Here is an 18,480-nt window from a genome sequence, read left to right as displayed (position 1 = left end):
AAACATACATACTGATATAAAACCTAATATATATTTATATGCATTGGTATTAATGTTCTGTAAGGAGAAATATGATGCTATGTGGTCAGTATATCACACGGCTCTGATATAAACAAAGCACTCTGAAGCAACAACTTGGAGTCAAAATGATAAATTATGTTTATTTTAAAAAATAACTACATACAGTGCTCTAATATTAATAAGTGGAAGACCAGTTCATTTAAACAACTATACATTATAAAAGAAAATAACATGACTTCAACACTGAGCTAAAGGTCCACGTTTGTTTAGACCAGTAATTCGCTTTGTAGAAAGGAAATGAAAAAAGAGCGGTCTAAACTTTGAACTCAATGTGGTTACTGCAAACTTATTTAGAAGCTTGGTTCAAAATAATAAAAACCATGACAGCCACAGTATCAATCTGCTGGTGAAGATTGTCTCTGCGGTAAATGTATTGAAAACAGCTGTTAGTAAATTTATACTTTACAATAAGATCGTATCTGTTAACATTGTATAATGAATGCATTAGCTAACATGAACTAACAATGAACAATACTTTACTAACACACTACAGTGAACACTTTTATTTGTATAAACGTACATTAAATGAGTGATTAATGCAAATACAACCTTATTGTAAAGTATTACCAAATAATGTGTACATTTTATATATAACCTTTGAAAACTTTTAAATGTATAACAATTATTGTTCATTAACCTTCATTATTTCTTACAAACAGATTTAAGCTTAGGACAACAACCAAGTGATTTACAAACTATGAAAAAAATATTTTTTTATTCTGTTTATACCATTTCAGTATCTGTAACCACACTACCTGAATGTTCAATTATACAGTATAAATATGATTGGGTTGATGGTAGAAATAAAACATTTTATTTTAAAATAATTCAAAGATAGACATCTACAAAACATTTTGATAACAGAAGTGCTTTCTTAATCTCTGACTATGACATTCATCTACAGTACATGTATTTATCTTTCACGGATCAAACATACACGCATCCTTTTTACAATCCTTAAGAACATTTTTACCTGTATCTTATGGCTACAGAGATCTTAAATAAAAAACAATAACATGCAAATATATCTTACATTTACACAAAAAATTTCATAATACAAGGGGCTGCACTGCAGGTGAATCAGTTGTTTTCTTTGGTGGTTATGGTAACTAGTTGCTTAGCGGCCTTGGCGATATCATAGGCACACTGGATGACCTGCTGGGTGACCAACTGCATGTCCATTGCCGGGCTGTTCTCCAGAAGAGACGCCTTCTTACACTCGTTCTGCAAACGGTGCGCGCTTGACGTCAATAAACGCAGTGAGCTTCTTACGGTCTCAAACCGTGGCCTCTGTGAACAAACATACAAACATGTGGTATACATCAAAAACGCTTGTTTTAATGAAGGAATCTCTTTATGCTGAGATAACGCAAATGTAACTTAGTTATATTAATCTTAAGTCCTTAGATTTACGTGCAGAGAGAAAGTACAAACCTTAGGAAACAGGCCAGCCATTTCAGTCACGGCCACATGTATTCTTTCTGCACAGGGTATAAAGCTGCAGAATACAAACAGAGAGACGGATGTTAAAATTATGAAACGTAACTCCAAGTTAGGCGAGAGAAAGGCAAACTAACTACAAAGAAATCGGTGAGTTGAACTTCACACAATCACAGCAAACAACAAGATAACTCAATGTTATCCTTTTTCTGAAATGCATTTTGTTGAAGGATTCATTTATTCTCTACTGTGCTGTTATAGTTTTCTTTAAAAAAAATTATGAAGTTTAGCTATGACTTCTGTGCAATACTCCACAAGAAAAACAATAACGTGCAAATGTTAGTTATCTTGATGCAGCCTCAAAATATATTTACAGTAAGAGGACGTTACATCTGTATTGTGATATTTCCAAATAATACAGTGTATCAAATGAGAATTTTTATAAATCATTACTTTTAGTCTCTCCATGTAGAATTATCAAATATTTAACCAATAAAAAGTATTAAACAGAGCTTGTCAACTTTGACAACACATTGCTTAAAGGGATAGTTCCCCCAAAATGACAATTCGGTCATAAATTACTCAACCTCGAGTAGTCCCAAAACCTGTATGCATTTATTTGTTGAACACAATGAAAGATAGCTGGAAAACAACTTAGATTTCTATGGCACCATTGGCTACCATTAAAATGGTTGTCACAGGTGCCCAGAATGATTTTCCTAAATATCTTATTTTGTGTTCAACAGAACAATAAATTATACAATCATTCTTTCTATATGACAGTCAATGGTGCCACAGAAATCTCAGCTGCTTTAAACTTTATACATGTTTGGAACAACTTGAGGGTGAGTAAATGATGACAGAAATTTCATTTTTTTGGTGAATTATGAAAATATTAAATTACAGAAATATTTCACTTCCTGTAAAGTGGCAGTTTTAGAGATACAAATTTGTAGTCCAAAATCAACAATATCCTTGCATTAGCAGAGAATGACTGGTAGGACGTCATTTCCTTATTTTTGAATTAAGGTGCACGGATGAGTCCAAAAACATGCTTTAAAAACCAAACCGGGTCAGTTTCGATTTAACATCGACCCTAATGCAAACTGCTTCAGACCTTGAGCATTTAACATTCTAGCGCACATACATGCATGTTACGTGTTAAAGCTCTGAATCCACGGTTGTGCCCGTGTGTAGATTAGTGCGTGAGTGATGAAGAGATAGGTAGACACTGTGCCTGTGAGGCAGGGACAGAGGCCAGAGTACCAGGAGGCAGGGCTGTTGGGGGCAGCTGGATGGGGAGTTCTTAGGCCGAGGGACTGCATGGGAGAGGGGGGCTTGTCTGCCCAAGGCACCAGTGTGCCGAAACAACCCAGACTGTGTCTGAGTCTGCGGACACTCTCCCTCTGCTCACCCGAGGCACTGGTGGGAAAAGACACAGAATGGGGCCCGAACGGAGCGTGTGATCATAACCGATCCCAAATGATGAATCCAGACAAATGAGGAGAATGTACAACGGGAGGAACTCATTTAACGCATAGAAAAATTAAAAACAAATGTCAGGGTCTGTCATAAACATGACATGAGCAGGGATGGGGATTTACGTACATTACATGTTTTTCAACCTGAACGTATTTAACATTTTTACAAGCAAAGAAAAAAGATCATTTTCACTGCCATCCATCATGATGAACGAAACGTGGGACGGGGCTTCTCACCTGTTGTGCTTATTCTCCTGTGCAGCCCTCAGCAGGTCCTGGATATTCTTGGTGATCTGCTCGGTTTTCCGGATGACGTCTTCTGTGCTGGGTAGACTGGGGTCAGACTCGCATTCGTGATCGTCCAGCTCTGGTATGGAGCTGCTCTCTCCCATCCAACCGCTGCTGCGTAGACGATATCTACGGACAAATCTGCTGGGGCAAGGAATAAGATGGATGAGAAAAACTTCTGCGGTTACTTGATGCAAGTCTTATGACATCATTAGTGTGTTTGCTATACATACACTTGGCTAAAAGAGGACGACTGACACGGATACAGTAATTACAATCGGCTAAAAAAGGGCTTAACTGCAGACGGTTGGGTTTGATGGTAGCGTGATTTGACACAAGAGTTATTTCACGTACCCCGAGTCATCCAGGTCACATTCGTTGACAGTGTTGTCATAGTCACCGTCGGATACGCTACTTTGCTTGTCAAACTTGGAGGCCTATAAAGAGATGAAAGGACGCGGCAACAGAACACGTGATGTCACAAGATTAAAATACATATATACACACACAGTGCATGTAGTGAGGGCATTAGACACATTACAGTAACTTGTCCAACTGATCAAACGTAATGCATATTATATATACTAATGTATGCGATACATAGTAATAGCGACAGCAATCTACAGTATTAAAAGGTGTGCACGAGCTAGCTTTGAAGCATTTAGCCCAAGAAGCATCATGAGTTCACCGCAAAGAGAGCAAACAGGTTAATACTGGCAGCTTGGTCTGTTCATCACAAATGCATGTTTCGTCTGGAATACACGCAATTTAAACGCTGCTTGTTTTGGAACTTTATATTTTTTATATGATGACGTCCTTAATGTTCCTGTTCATCAACATTACGTTTTTTATATAAGCTCCAATACGTAACTATTGCCTTTTTCAGGTTACCTTACAAACATATCTTTAGGTTTAAGTCAAAATAAATCCAACTTGCATTTCACACAAAACAGCTCAAAGATGGAATCAGGTATTATAATTATGTTTTTCTTTTTAAATCCATCCAAAAGAATTGGACTCGATGTTTGTATGAAATCTGCATAGCGTTTGGAAGCCATACATTTCCGTGCTCCGTTGAAATTCACTCCCTGTTGTCCCCCATTCAGACAGTTTTGAGAAATGTTCAACTGTACTGGCGCTAAAACTGTTTTTTTGATTATTTTCAACAACAAACATTTATATATTGCAGCTTTAAGAGAGTTGTGTCTGTACCAACATTTCTCTTAATCTGCTTCATCGGACTGATCATTCATGCTATACAAGTTAACGTGAAACGTGACTTCCGTGTCGGTATGTAAGCTAGAGCAACAACGAACTAGCAAAAAGCAGTAAAAAAACAGTTGGTGACAGGCATAAGAAAAGGCACGGTGAAACACAGTCACAAAATACCATATTACCAACCAGTATTCAAACAGCATATTTGCTGTAAGCACAGTCCAGCAGGTGCAAAAGATGAAGCAAACGGGAGAAAAAAAGGTAAAATTGCATGTAGGTCGTAGCTTGGATCTGTGCTTTTCTTCTCAGCGCTGGAAACGATAAAGATTCTTGACTTGCTCATGGGAGCGTGATATTTTCTGCACAAGGATGTGAGGTAATGGGATCAGATTCCAAAAGCACTTTGACTGGGACATTATAAAATTACTGTAACAAAATATTATAGTAATGTGTTAAGAGGTAGGGTTGGTCATTACGCTTAGACCACCAAAATGAGATTCTTGAGAACACGTTCTGCAGAACACACTCAAATCAATATTTTTACTATTTGCAGACATAGGTGTATAAAAGCAGGGCAATGGAGGTGCTTTCAGCTGTAAAATTCCAGCAAATCCTGATTCCAAAACGGCATACAGAACAGACACATTTGAGAAGCAGATTTGACTCGGAAAATTCAAACCACACTCATTACAAAAATAGCGCAGTCGTGCAGATTAGGCTTATCTAGATAAATGTATCATATGTGCAAAGCAATACGACGTAGCAGATTTGTGAACGCAAGGGCAAGCAGCAGCGTGGCCTGGAAATGACAACACAAGCCATCAAGTGTGTGATGTGAGGATGCTGGTGAAAATGATGAAGGCAGAAATACGTATCAGTAGGAAACAGCAGCCCTTGGAGGGTTGGCGTAGGGGTTCATGCGCTGTGATATGTGGAGCACAACATGAGAAGTAGGGACTGATGGGAGCAGAGGAGGAGATGGAGGGAGGAGGAGAGGAGGTGGTGAAGGGCTCTGGGTGCTTTCGGACGGTCCTGCGGGGCACGGAGCACGTGAGGATGTACTTAACCCTGTCTGTGCTCTTGTTCGGCAAACAGGACGGGGTGGGGAGTAAAGGGAGGGATGAGGAGGTGGCATCGAACATGCCTTTTTCAATCTAAAAAGGGGTGCAAACCAGACTTATAGCAAATGAAAGAACAAGATTAAAAAAAGAAATACAAGGAAGAAATGTGATTCATATATTTGGCAATGGTGTAGGTTATTTGAAGTTTATAGAACCAGGTATTTAGGATCAATTGTTAAATGATGATGAGCGATGTATGATGTTCGAAGAGCAGTTGTTACATTTTCAAGAACATTTTCCATGCAAATTTACAATCAGAAAAATTATTATGAAGTAAATGCAATGAGAAGCCATGAGTTTAAAATATTTTAATACCACACTGAACACTTACAAGGTCTAAAATAAATTCTGAAATAAACAGTATCAAAGACCATTTCAAACAAAGTGTGCTTTACATCAATTTCATGAACTAAAGGAAGTAGCATTGGTTTAAAGCAGTATTAATAAGCAACCAAAACATTTGCTATACTGTTAAAGGTGCCTCGACTAACTTTTTCTGACTGAAAAAATAATACTGTTGTATTATTAAAATGTTTGAAATGATGTAGAAAAGGCAGCTTTTTCTTCAAATAAAAACCTGCCCTCCACAAGGGGACTGCCATCTTCAGATCACCTGACCTATTTGAATACTTGTACCTTAACAACCTTCCTATTTTTGACGCCAGTGCATTCAGTCATATGAAATTACTCGGAACACCTTTTAACTTGAAATTAAATGAACAACAGAACATAAAATGATAGCTAGAGGCATTACAATTTGTACAAATGTACTTTGAAAAGCAATGAAAATGGGACTGTGTGACTTTTGCATTAAGTTCGATATTGAAACGGTGATGCATTTAGGAATTCAAAATGGTCTCCACGATTGTATGTACTAAAAAACATTGACAACATACCACCAATATATTAGCATGCAGCAATATGAGAAAGGACAGAGAAGGAGAGAGGGCAATAGGCAGGTCTGTACTTACATGGGTTGGGAAGGGTTGCAAAGAAGGGAAGGTCTCCTCAGGGTAAATGGTCTCTCCCTTGGAGAGAAAGGGCTTCAGACCAGAGCTGGTTTCATACATAGACATGGGGCGGCTCGCCTGTGCAGACAGGTGGCGTTTCAGGGCAGAGGAGGAGGAAGAGAAGGAACAGGTGGAGGGGCTGGAAGGATTGGGGTGGTCAGGACCCCCGGGGGCCTGATAGGGCTGTTGAGCGGAGATCTGACGTCTGAGAGAGCTGTTCTCACTTTGCAGAGACTGCAGCTGAAGAGAGAAACGAGTAAGCGAGATAGATGGAAAGCAGAAAAAAGCAGAAACTGTAGCAAAGCTTAGCTTACAGAGAATTTGTCGATCAATATATAAATGTAACAGGCTTCCTTAATATTCACATTATCAGCAGAAGAGATGAATCCGTCTTTTCATCTCATGTATATAATTTAAAAGCTGTTACAAATATGGAAATGAACAATGTTTTTTGCAATTTAGTTGTTCAAAATAACATTGAATCTGGGGTTTTTCCCTAGGGTTTCTGTGCAAAACAGATTGTTATCAATATGTCTATGCCAATTCAATAATGTTAAATAAATGACATTAGATTACATTATATATAATTAATAACATAAAAATGCTATTGTTATTGCAAGGTTAGCATTACTAAAATTATGTTAAGTAAAAATAAATTTAAAAGTTGCATGGCTTCAGCTGACCAATAATGTTATGAAATGATAAAAATCAGCAAAGTTAGCATGCATGCACTGGAAAATGTAAAATCTAGCTCGAAAGAACAGCTGACCCAACAATGCTTTTATTTTCTAGTCTCACAACTAGTTGTCACTTTGTCATGAGACATGCAAGAATCACTGATATTTGAAATTACGGATGTGCCACCACATGTGTTTTGTTGTAAATATTAATACTTTCAGAAAGAATCTGGATAATTTTTATGATGGGCATATGCACTTCTTCGAGCTTCAAAATGTTAAGTCAAGACTATAAAAGATTATTTGTTTGCGGTCAACTGAAGAAAAGTCGTCAGATAATTGTAGAATTTCTGTTGAACACAAAATTTGATATTTTGAAGAATTTAGGAAAGCAAACAATTCTTAAGCACCCATGACTACCATTTTAATTGTTCCTACTATGATAGTCAATGATGTCCCAGAAATGTCAGTTGCTAACGTTATTCCAAATTTCTTCTGTGTTGAACAGAACCAAGAAATGTATACAGCTTTGAAAGAACTTGGGGGGGGGGTAATTCATGACAGAATTCCCAAGAAAAAAAGCGTAAGACAGACAGCAGGGAAAGCCAGACTAAGCTCAGACTCGCTCCACAGCTCACATTGAAGTCAAGCAGCATTAGAGCCAGAAACACTGGCTAGGACCAGAGGCTAAAGGAGCACAATATATGCGCAACAGAAGAGCTCCCAGATATTCCCTTATGATAACATGATTTTGGTAATCACAGATGTTCAACCAATGCAAACCTACACAGCTTCATCACAAGAATTCACTCTAATATACTTTTATAGCCATATTGTCTGAAAAATATACAACCTTAAGATATTTTCTGCATGTATACATGCAGCCGCAGAAAAAGTTAAGAGACCATGTCTAGATGTACAGTATTCTGGCCATTTTAGTCCAGTGTCTGTTGAATTTCAACAAGATCGTGACATTTAGTCACCCAACAAGAATGTGAAAGACTGACAGCATGACAAGACACATGATAAAACTGTGATAAAAAGGATGTCATGACAAAATCATTTTTTAGCTTTTCCTAATACATGTTCAAATATTGATGTTGTATTGTTTAAAAGTGAATATGAACTTGCTTTCTTTGCAGTTTTCGAGTTCTGAAAAAAAAACAATGCATCTTTTCTGATATTTTGACCTTTTTCTCCGGATTCATTTTCTTCAAATACATGCAAATTGAAACAATATTTGTAAACTGATATTTGGGAGAAATGTTGTTAGTAGTTCCCAGAATGAAACAAAAATGGTTGTTTTACCTTAACACATACCTATAAAAAGTACATTTTAAAACCAGAAAAACGGTCTCTGAAGTGGTCTCTTAATTATTTCCGCGGCTGTATATATACATATATGGTTTTAGTCATAAAATATGCAAAACCATTAATAACCTTTAAGTGTCACTGTACACCATCACTTCTTATCATTGGTTGAGAAATGTGACAGGAAACAGATTTAAACGGTAACTTCCGTAAAAAGCAGGGCAGATGACTGAGGCTTGTGCTCATATTCTAGCACGGAGCAAACATTATAAAAACATATTTGTATAAGACTGTTATTTTTAATCTATGAAACTCCATCAGCAGCGTTTGCATTTCTGCTTGTTTTTTTCGCTTTCTGTGCTTTGGAAACTCTTAAATAATGACTTTCCATACAGCTGCACTGTAAATGTTTACAGTTAGGGAGGTTAGTATGCCAATTACCAAAGTCAGTCAGTCAGTCAGTATGTTTTGATGTCAAATGGTTGTTCAGTCCAGAATCAGAGCATCTTTTCCAGCGGTATGGAGGTCAGGGTCATGCTGGTTACTTGAACACTACATCACAGTTATAACAGTATTATTAAGAAGTTAACATTCCAGACAATGTTAAGACCTAGGATTGGCTCAGAATTTATATTTGGAGTAATTTTCTTGCAAGCATGCGAGAACTGTAGCTTTTAACTGTAGATTTTAAAAGTCTTGTTTTCCTCAAGCCAAGGAGCTAAGAGAACAAATGCTCCTCAGACCAGGATCTTCAGCGTTCACTTCTGAATTTCCGGTACCTTTTTTTGCACCAGTCTCAGCTCTTCGTTCAGGTTACTGTTGGCCTTCATCAGTTCCTGTATTTTGACCTCAGAGGCCGAGAGAGCGTTCTTCACTTCCAGAAATTCCTGCACGGAAATCGGCCCATCGGACAAGTCCGAGTCCAAACTCTAAAGAAAGAAGCAGAAGTTGGAAAAAAAGGAGCAGACAAACGGGACATGTACACGTTAATCTGTTGGTTTGTCTGTAAAAATGCACAGCAATTATTGTAAGCACAAACCTTAGCTCGGTCTGCTTTGCCCATTCGCAATTTGGTGTCCGTGTCCTCATCTGATGCTACGCTGTCGTAGTCTGGCTGGTCGATTTCTTGGGTGTCACTTCCGTGACGGCTACTAAGACTTTTGAAGAAAACGTTGTCGACGCTGTCTATGAAGCAAACATAAGAAAGATGATATATCAAGAAAATAAGCAGAGAGAATTCAGGGACTACAATGAAAAAAAAAAGAATCTTGTCTTGTCTTCCCGTACTAATAACAAAAAATTCCTAAATCAAGATTTACATTTACATGAGAAGCAAAGTGACCATACAATATTAACTAAAAATGTAAGCATTGCGTATGTTTATGGTTGAGACAATTTAAAAAAAACTTAATTTAACTACTTTCAAGTTTTTCTTACCCCATTGGCAGATCACTAATTTAGATTTTTTTTTGCAAAAAAATGAATTTCATAATATTTTTATCAGTGTAATATTCGCTTCGTATAATGCAAAGTTGTACCTTTGGGGCTTGACACTGAACTCCCCTGTTGGCGCCGCTTTGCATCACTTAGAATATCAATCACAAGTGTGGCAAATTCATGAGCATTAAATCTTGCAAGCTTTTGTCGCCCCTGGAAAAGAACAGATATGTTCCCGCAAACATGAAAATGCAGTCAATATTTATTCACTCTAGTTTCAATCCTGTAACCCCTAATGTAAAGCATGTGTAAAACGCAAAAGAAGAAATGAATGAAAAGACATGAAACATGCGAATCGTATTCCCAATCATTCAATAGGTTTGCGTGAGGAACAGACTGAATTTAAGTCATTGCAAATCATGCAAGCTACTTTTCAAACATACTGCACAAAGATTTCGTTGTAACATACCATAGTAAAAACAACAGCATATTTGGGTTCCTGAGGAACAGCAAATGCTGGATGATTTTTGGATGTGTTCTGTAAATTAACATTGTACTGCATATTGACGAAAATATCTATAAAAACAAGTGGTGTGTAACAGTTTTGCCGCTATTTCCTCAGTTGGCTTCCCTCATTTCTGCATTTTGCAGTTAAATCTGCATGAAACACTGTATATCTCATGAATATCTGGTCTGAAGCGAGACCTCTGTTATTTCCTGCTGATACGAGTTTAGTGACAGTTTTATTATTTACAGTCTGTTCAGCACTCGCCTGGTTGCGTGTTGATGAGTACTCGGGGTTCACAGGAAGGAAAGGCACAACTGTTGTCTCCGTTACCAAGGCGCTGTGGTTCTGAGTTGCCAGCCAGACTGCGAGAGACACGCGAAGATGCTCAACAAGAAAAAGGCTTCACACTGGCACGGCTGCATGCAGGATTTTGTGTACATTCTTTCGATTATTTTTAGAGCTGCATGATCTAACCTGCATCGGTCTCTCTTCGGTCCACCTCGTCATACACGTCCATTGCCAGTTCCTCGAACAAATGATCGCTGAGCTGAAATATAGATAACATAGCTGTTACATCAATACAGATGCTTTTAACCACGGTATCTTACAGTGCATTATATGAAGAGTTTGGTTCCAAAATGAGATATTTTATTATGCGAGAATTTTTTTATTGTTCATTCCAATTAATGTCAATCAAACTGCAGTTGGTTTGTTTTGATTTAAGCCATAATAACAAAAAATACAGCCAACTAATACAGTAAAAACATAACATAATAAAAAACTTCTAAACCCCAAATTTTAAAACGGAGTTCTCATTTTGGGACCAAACTCTTCATGTGTTTATATACAGTTTATTAAAGGCTATGTGTCCGATTTCAGAATTATGCTTGTTTAGACAAAGATGGGACGAGTATCAAAACAACCATGTAGTCCATTAGCAGTAAGGTGCACAGGTTAACAGGACGGACATTAGTCGAGCCGAGCGCTGACGAAAGCAAAAGATGGGGTGATTCATACGATCAAACCAATGATCTTAGTACTGCCATTATACCTTGCACTACCAGTTGAGCTGTAAACACGTAATATTTGATACTGCATAATAAAAATGTCATTATTAAATTATTTTATCATTTTAATCATCCTCCTGTTATTCCAAACCTGTATGATTGAAGATATTTTGAAGAACGTTGGTAACCAAACAACATTGGTCCCATTAACTTCCATTGTATTGACAGTACACAAAACCAGAGACATTTCTCAAAATATCTTCTTTTGTGTTCCACAGACGAATGAGACATGAGGGTGATAAATGAGGACAGAATTTTTCTTTTTGGGTGAGCTATCCTTTTAACAAAAAAACAAGAGGACTTACAGACTGCAATTTCCTTTTCGCAGCTTTTGCAAACTCCGATAACTCCACACTGCTATAAGAGAACAACAATGTTTCTCTTCACTAAATGTTGTGATGGTAAATGTTAACAATACACAAACTCATTTTCAACTGGCATTCTCAAATGCAAGTACTTACACATTTCTATTTCATCAAAGAGAGCAAAAAACAGAATGACAACATTATAACATTATTTCAATCATAAAGACTTGTTCCGGCTGTGCCGAGGAACATTATCGGGTGTGATCAGTGCATTCCAGGTCAGCAAGTTCCAGAACATGACTGAGCACATCCCAGAATGCTCCTCTGCATCAGAAACACAAAAACATCAGAACACTTCCAGATTAGAGAAACGTATGACTACCTGTCCGCCATCTGTGGTATAATGAAGTGTTGTCCATTCTTGTGATCTAAAACCCAGACACCGCATTCATTATATTGACACACTGGCATTGTGCATGTCAACTGATAAAAATCACAAGGCAAGCTATTAAAGCAAATACAATCTGCATCACTTAGATTTTAATGAGCCATCTGGCACATTGAAAACCAACGTAAAGGTGTGTTTCTAGCTTCAACGGTCTTCACAATAACACGCCATTATGGCATGACTCACCAGGCTTTCGCCCACAGAGGTAGAAGGCGAGTCTGTCTGTAAGCTCATACTGTATCTCCACCAGCCGGTCTGCTAAGTCCTGATGGCCGGCCTGCCTATTTAAAAACAACACAACTATGCTTTAAGAGTGACCTGTGTTCAATGAATATTGTCACTATTGTGACATACAATTCAATTAATAAAACCAGATTTCATGAGACGTTCAATATATTACCTTGCATAGTTGATTGGTGTTTTGCCGTTAGAGTCCGGAGCTCCAGGATCCGCCCCATAAACACACAGTAGCTCGGCCTGGCACACCTGTCCTGCCTTAGCTGCTATGTGCAGCGCCGTGTTTCCTTTTTCCTGTTTAAATCATTGCAGATTTTTTTTAAAACAAGTATTGGGTGTCGAAACAATCTGAACTTAATGAAATAAGATCAAATACATGGAGGTATATACATGGAGGTTTTTACCGGGTGGAAAAAGTTGGCTTGAGCTCCAAGTGACAGCAACCGTAAAGAAGTCTCAAGATTGCCGGTTCTAACACTTGAGTGAAGTTGCTAGAAAAACAAACCAAATAAAAGTGTTCATCAATAGACAGTTTCATCGGATAACCCCAGTTAACTTCCAGTTTGTCTTTGGCTAGTGTTTAATAATATAAATTTATATTAAAGGCAGAGTAGGCAATCCTGTCCAGAAAGGTTTTTTGTCATGCTGGTTGGAAGTCTCTTAACATCCGGATAACAATCAATAAGTAAAGTGCAACATTGGTATTTTTATAATTATATATCGTCTGTGAAAGGTTGTCGTCAAAAAACGTTGGACGAATTACTATGATACGCCATGTGTAAGTTTTCCATCAACGTATTCTGCATCACACTGGACTGTGTTTGGTTATAAAATAACAATTTATTTCATTTTTTTTCCTATTTATATTTAATTGTATTGAATTAAATTAGAACTACTCAACAGTTATTGAATCTTTGCAGAGGTCTCTACTGACGAGAAGCCCCACTCCCTTAGTTACTGTTGCTATGTCTGTTATATAGTGTGTTTATTTGGTATTGAGAGCTGATAGGAAATTTATTATAATACTACAGGAACAGCATGTTACTACATTTTAAGTAAAATTCCACATAAACTCAACCAAACAGAGAGTTTTCACAATAGAGATAAATATTAACAACTGGCAAGGTGGTTGGTGAGGTAAGCAAAAGGTCATTTGATAGGTTTCATAAATAAATGTCACCCCTGAAAGACTAAATACTAGATGAAAATGAGAAATATACAATTTCAAACAGGAAACTCTTTCAATACCTTGCTTAGATCTGCAGCTGCTGAACTGTCGTCGTCCCGACAGGGTAAACGATGGACAAAAGCCAGCATTTGATACTTCGCTGTTATGAACTCCGTCTTGTTAGGACTTTCGGTGAAAGAAACAAAGGAACCATTAGGACCTCTCAGTCATTTTTTGAACTCAAGTTTGAAGAGTTGACAGATATCTCACTTTACTTTTTCACGGAAGTCACTCTTGTCATTTTTTTATATTTAACAATTCTTACAAAAGTGACTCACTGGACTTTATCCTGAGGATTGGCTTTGCGTTTCCCGCTCATTAAGGATGAGGGATCCAGCAGTGTGTGCTCCCATATTGCATTAGCACCGTTGTTGTATAATATCTGAACCATCTGTAGATGAGAAAGAAACGTGGGAGGTAAAAAAAAAGACAATTTATTTAGCATATCAACATGCTTTTTGAATGTCTCTGAGTCACTCTCTAGTGGACTGGCCCTAGAGTCTCATTAACAAACCTTTTTCTTACAAACATTCATAAGACTCCATTGACTGATTGTAAAAAAACAGCAAGTTGAGAGAGGTGGTGTACAAATGCATACTGTGTATTTGAAGAGTTTGGTTCCAAAAATATAGTTTTTTTTATTGTGCATTACAATAAATATCAATCAAACTGCAGTGGGTTTGTTTTGATTCAAGCCACATCAACTAAACAAATACAGCTAACTAACATGATAAAAACATCTCATTTTTGGAACCAAACTTTTAATTTGAAGTATTCATTGTTGAAAATTCAATAAAAGGTTGTCGTACCTTTAATGTACTCTTCTAGCTTCAATACTATTCTTATTTACAAACATCATAAATGCCTAAAGTTGGCCTGTGATACAGATCATACATTATGTACATTAGTGTGTAACAGTGAGAGTGTGCTCACCTGCAGCTGGGTTGGCGGCCAAGGCGTGTGTGACAAATGCCGCACTTGCGAATTGTGGCGACCCAGACTGCGGTGAACGCCACAGCACCCGTCGCATATGAGAACTCCTCTGTTTACAGACGCCCAGTGAGGATCTTTGGGGCCACAAGAAATCAAACAGTGTTGATGGTCAGTCAATACACAACACCAGTTTTTTGGCTGGTGCATTACAGCAAACAAAACAACGTTTATGAACGTTTCTTAAGATGAATGCTATGAAAAACTAAAATGCATTTGTTTTATCAAAACTCAGTTAAATAGCTACTTGCTCAGATAGTTAGTTTTTTAATTTTGACATTCATTTTTGTTAAGTCCACACCATAAAGTAGATCTACTATGGTAGGTGGTCATCCTAGTATTTAACTTTTGTACTTAACAATTAATATGCAAAAAAAATGTGCGTCTCGGTTCAATTTCCTTATAAGGTCAGCATAGCGCATAGTGTGAAGTGAATGCCATCCTATTAACTATTGCTGTAAATATGCGAACTTCCTCTTTCATATGCATGCAACAAACCACAACAAATGTCATTCAGCTAAGCTTAACTTCCATGGCAGAGTAGGTGTTATAACAAAAAACTTGCTGAGGCATTATGGCTTTTCTTTCTTTTTTGGCAAAACATGTTGTGGTATAGAGAATGTGAAGCTGACGTCACGCCCTATTTTGCATGTTCCAGTGGCACGGCCGTCTCGGGAGGATAATGCTCCACTGCTATAATTGTTTTGATATGTACCGTTACTTGTTTTGTTTGATATATGGAGAAATCGAACGAGAAAGAACCATGGGCTTTTCCTGAATGACTCTGCGTGATGCTATTGCAGTTTTTAACACAGCAAGACCGACCAACCATAGTTACATTTCCTAATCAAACAAGAAAAACAAAACATTGCATTGAACGCACTAGCAGCAATCCTCCCAAGATGGCGCAACAGTCAACGTGGCGTGACAAGTTCTACTGACATTTTACACTGTTACGATAATGAAAAAAGGTCTAGTTTTTACAAATGCTTTGAAATTAATGCTTTTTTTAAGCTTGTTGAACCTATGTGATTGCCTACTTGTTTTTATTATTTGGAGGTCATTTGTGTATTTATGCATACATCAAAGATTCTTCACTTCTTATTAATTTATCTACCAGAAACACATCAAAGACCTATTTCGGGTCCTGACCCACAAGAGATCCCCTCTACTGCAGTACATAAGAAATCAACCAATCAGAGTTTCCCTCACTACACCGATGAGTCACTGCTATCACATCAATAGTCGTCACTAAATGTCATCTATCATGGACATACAAGTGTGAAAAGAATGTCACAAACATTCAACCCTTCACTAAATCATGACGCCAAACTGGGGACATCAACATTGGGCCTATGACTAATGTGTCTGAGCAGTCTAGTATTTACAGCACAGTATTTATTGCAACACTTCCCCCAACTCTTCCCAAGGGCAATTTCTGGCCAACTTGCAATTTCACTTCCTTCATAAACAGTGATGCAATTACGTGCGAGTTTTAAAAAATCGATTTAATTTTCACTTAAGGTCTCCATTATATTTTTTCCAACTTAAATGTTAAATATGAATCCTCTTCAACACATTTAAGCATAACAATAAATACATTTGGATTAAAACAAATCTTCCTTCTTACACTTCCAAAGTCACCGACCAATTTACGTTTCACAGTCAGTGTGAGGGATGTATTATATTACAACTGTATCACACAGGCATAAACATCAGCTGTCTGAATGTAAGACTGATCCGTTGAGAATCTGAGAGTTGCAGAGAAGCAAAGTCACTTCCCTTCAAACACAGGAAATATCAAACAACAGCTGCAAAGAGGCCATGGGCCAGAATCAAGCACCTGGCACAGCATCGTTCCCCCTCACCCTCACTTTACTTTCTCTCCAGCGCTCCTCTTCCCCATGATGTCAAGCAGCTAAATTAAACCCCAGTCAAGAATAACTCAAAATATTCGCACCCTAACAACAACTGTCCTGTGACACTGACAAACCGGGGCGGCCCAGGCCAGCTGGTGACGTAGGCGTAACTAATCAAAGGGAATCAAAACCAGACATGAGGACAAAAACTGAACCACATTACAAACCAACAGTCTGGAGTTAGCATTGATCAGTTCAAGCAGCAAAACAGGTCTATTGAAACTACATCTTTACATTTTATTGATTATTACATTTGAGGTTCATCACAATAGTCTTTGGGGATCAAACATCCGAGCGCATTTCTGACCAGGAGAGAAAAAAAACATCTAAAATAGACAATGATGACGTGTGACACTTCATTCGTTTCTTCCTATCTATCAAGGCCTGCGATGTCCACTTGTCACAAACTATCTTATGCTGCTGGATACCCCTTGATGATCAACATACTACATTTATCTATTTATACTCACACAACACAACAGTACTAAGCAAATGGTCAAAGATACAGTAAATGTACCGGCAGCATCCTTTTTAGGGTTCAAATGGAGAGCCGAGTCAACTCCGCATGCCGACTGTCTGAACCCCTAGCGAACTCCCTACCTAGACAGCATTTCTCAGTATTGTGAGTATATACAAGAGGCTTGTTTAACATTTTAGTCACGAGCATGCTTGAGATGTGTTCTACGTAGGCAGTTTACAAGGTCTTGAAACCAGTGTTTCAATACATCATACGCCAAAACATGAATATTACCTAACTTACATTTGCTATTCATGCATTTGTCTGTTTAATGGCAACTAATACTTACAAATCTGTTTGCTGCATTTATATAACAATGCACCATTACGCCCAGTAACGTTACATTATGTTATGGTTGTCCAATTCGAATGACATAATGCATTTATAAAAAAAATGGGAAATATTCACCTGAACTGCTGCAATCCGCACAAACTTCGCTATTTCGCAGCCGTTTCGACATCCTTGTCTCCGGTAAAGTCTTTCTTATCACCATGTGGTATAAACCGCGAATCGTCCACGGATAACTTTAACACATGCACAGCTTTACCATAACGACTGCGTCCGTTTGAAAGTGTCGAATCGCCGAACGAGGATATCATGCCCGGAGGAATCGTGCATACAGAAGAGAGTTAAACGCGTGCTTGCGTCTGCATGGGCAGTATATGAAATAATGAACGCGTCTGGCGGTCCGGCTTGAAATTGGGACAGACGAATCAGGCAATCTCTGTCATGATGCAGTAAAACCACACTACGGAAATGCTTGCCAGCAACGCATCAGATCGCAAAAGAGTGTCATCTGCCCTCCCTTGGCCGCACGCTTGAGCTTAAAGTGACGATAAATCAGCTTGAAGCGCTCCCCCACGCTGCAGGGAAACGCTACAGTGCAACGCGCGCGCGAGATATTTTTCTCGTGTTCGTGTGGCGGTCCGGAGATTGCAGTGAAAATGCAATTCTGAATCATAAATCCATATTGGCTTTGAGTATATTGTTAAACTGTCAAACGAGTCAGAGATGTCGGAAATGAAACGCATGCAAGACCCGATCTGTATAGCATGCTGTGGCGGGGCGTGCGCATGCGCAGGAATGATGGGTCGGTCCTGATTTGCTGAACATCATCGGCGGCGTCACGGTCACGAGTGAATTTTAGACCGTACCAAGACATACACTATTAAAAAAAAAAAAAAAAAGACATACACTATT

The 18,480-nt window shown here is 38.1% G+C and overlaps 1 protein-coding gene across 4 annotated transcripts; it reads right to left on the bottom strand.

Annotated features, from left to right (window-relative positions):
* Positions 1 to 136: 136 nt before the first annotated feature.
* git2a (G protein-coupled receptor kinase interacting ArfGAP 2a) lies at positions 137 to 18,412 on the bottom strand. 4 transcript variants are annotated; one of them, XM_079474018.1, is made up of 20 exons: positions 17,689 to 18,347; positions 14,788 to 14,921; positions 14,133 to 14,245; positions 13,875 to 13,980; positions 13,031 to 13,117; positions 12,790 to 12,920; positions 12,576 to 12,670; positions 12,324 to 12,369; positions 11,942 to 11,993; positions 11,044 to 11,116; positions 10,834 to 10,931; positions 10,163 to 10,274; positions 9,664 to 9,809; positions 9,404 to 9,553; positions 6,598 to 6,876; positions 3,645 to 3,727; positions 3,240 to 3,431; positions 2,788 to 2,943; positions 1,516 to 1,579; positions 138 to 1,371 (listed from the first exon to the last, which is right to left on the bottom strand). In XM_079474018.1, the coding sequence occupies exons 1-20, from the start codon at positions 17,771 to 17,773 to the stop codon at positions 1,162 to 1,164; spliced, it is 2,412 nt and encodes an 803-aa protein (XP_079330144.1). In that variant the 5' UTR covers positions 17,774 to 18,347; the 3' UTR covers positions 138 to 1,161. The 4 variants fall into 4 exon arrangements, with proteins under 4 accessions (XP_079330141.1, XP_079330142.1, XP_079330144.1 ...); XM_079474015.1 differs by lacking the exon at positions 2,788 to 2,943 and having other exon boundaries at positions 137 to 1,371; positions 17,689 to 18,412; XM_079474016.1 differs by lacking the exons at positions 2,788 to 2,943; positions 6,598 to 6,876 and having other exon boundaries at positions 137 to 1,371; positions 17,689 to 18,357.
* Between the last annotated feature and the right edge of the window lie 68 nt (positions 18,413 to 18,480).

Source organism: Barbatula barbatula (genome assembly GCF_947034865.1).
Source record: "Barbatula barbatula genome assembly, chromosome: 2".
NCBI classification, from domain to species: Eukaryota; Metazoa; Chordata; class Actinopteri; order Cypriniformes; family Nemacheilidae; genus Barbatula; species Barbatula barbatula.
The sequence above is the reverse complement of the archived record's forward strand: the minus strand, read 5'-3'. Positions and strand labels throughout refer to the sequence as shown.

Coding starts and splice junctions, on each gene's coding strand:
- git2a (XM_079474018.1), bottom strand. CDS start 17,773: ATGGTGATAAGAAAGACTTTACCGGAGACAAGGATGTCGAAACGGCTG. Junction 10,932..11,043: donor CCGAAGAGAGACCGATGCAG/GTTAGATCATGC, acceptor TGTCTCTCGCAG/TCTGGCTGGCAACTCAGAAC. Junction 1,580..2,787: donor CCCAACAGCCCTGCCTCCTG/GTACTCTGGCCT, acceptor TGTATTCTGCAG/CTTTATACCCTGTGCAGAAA.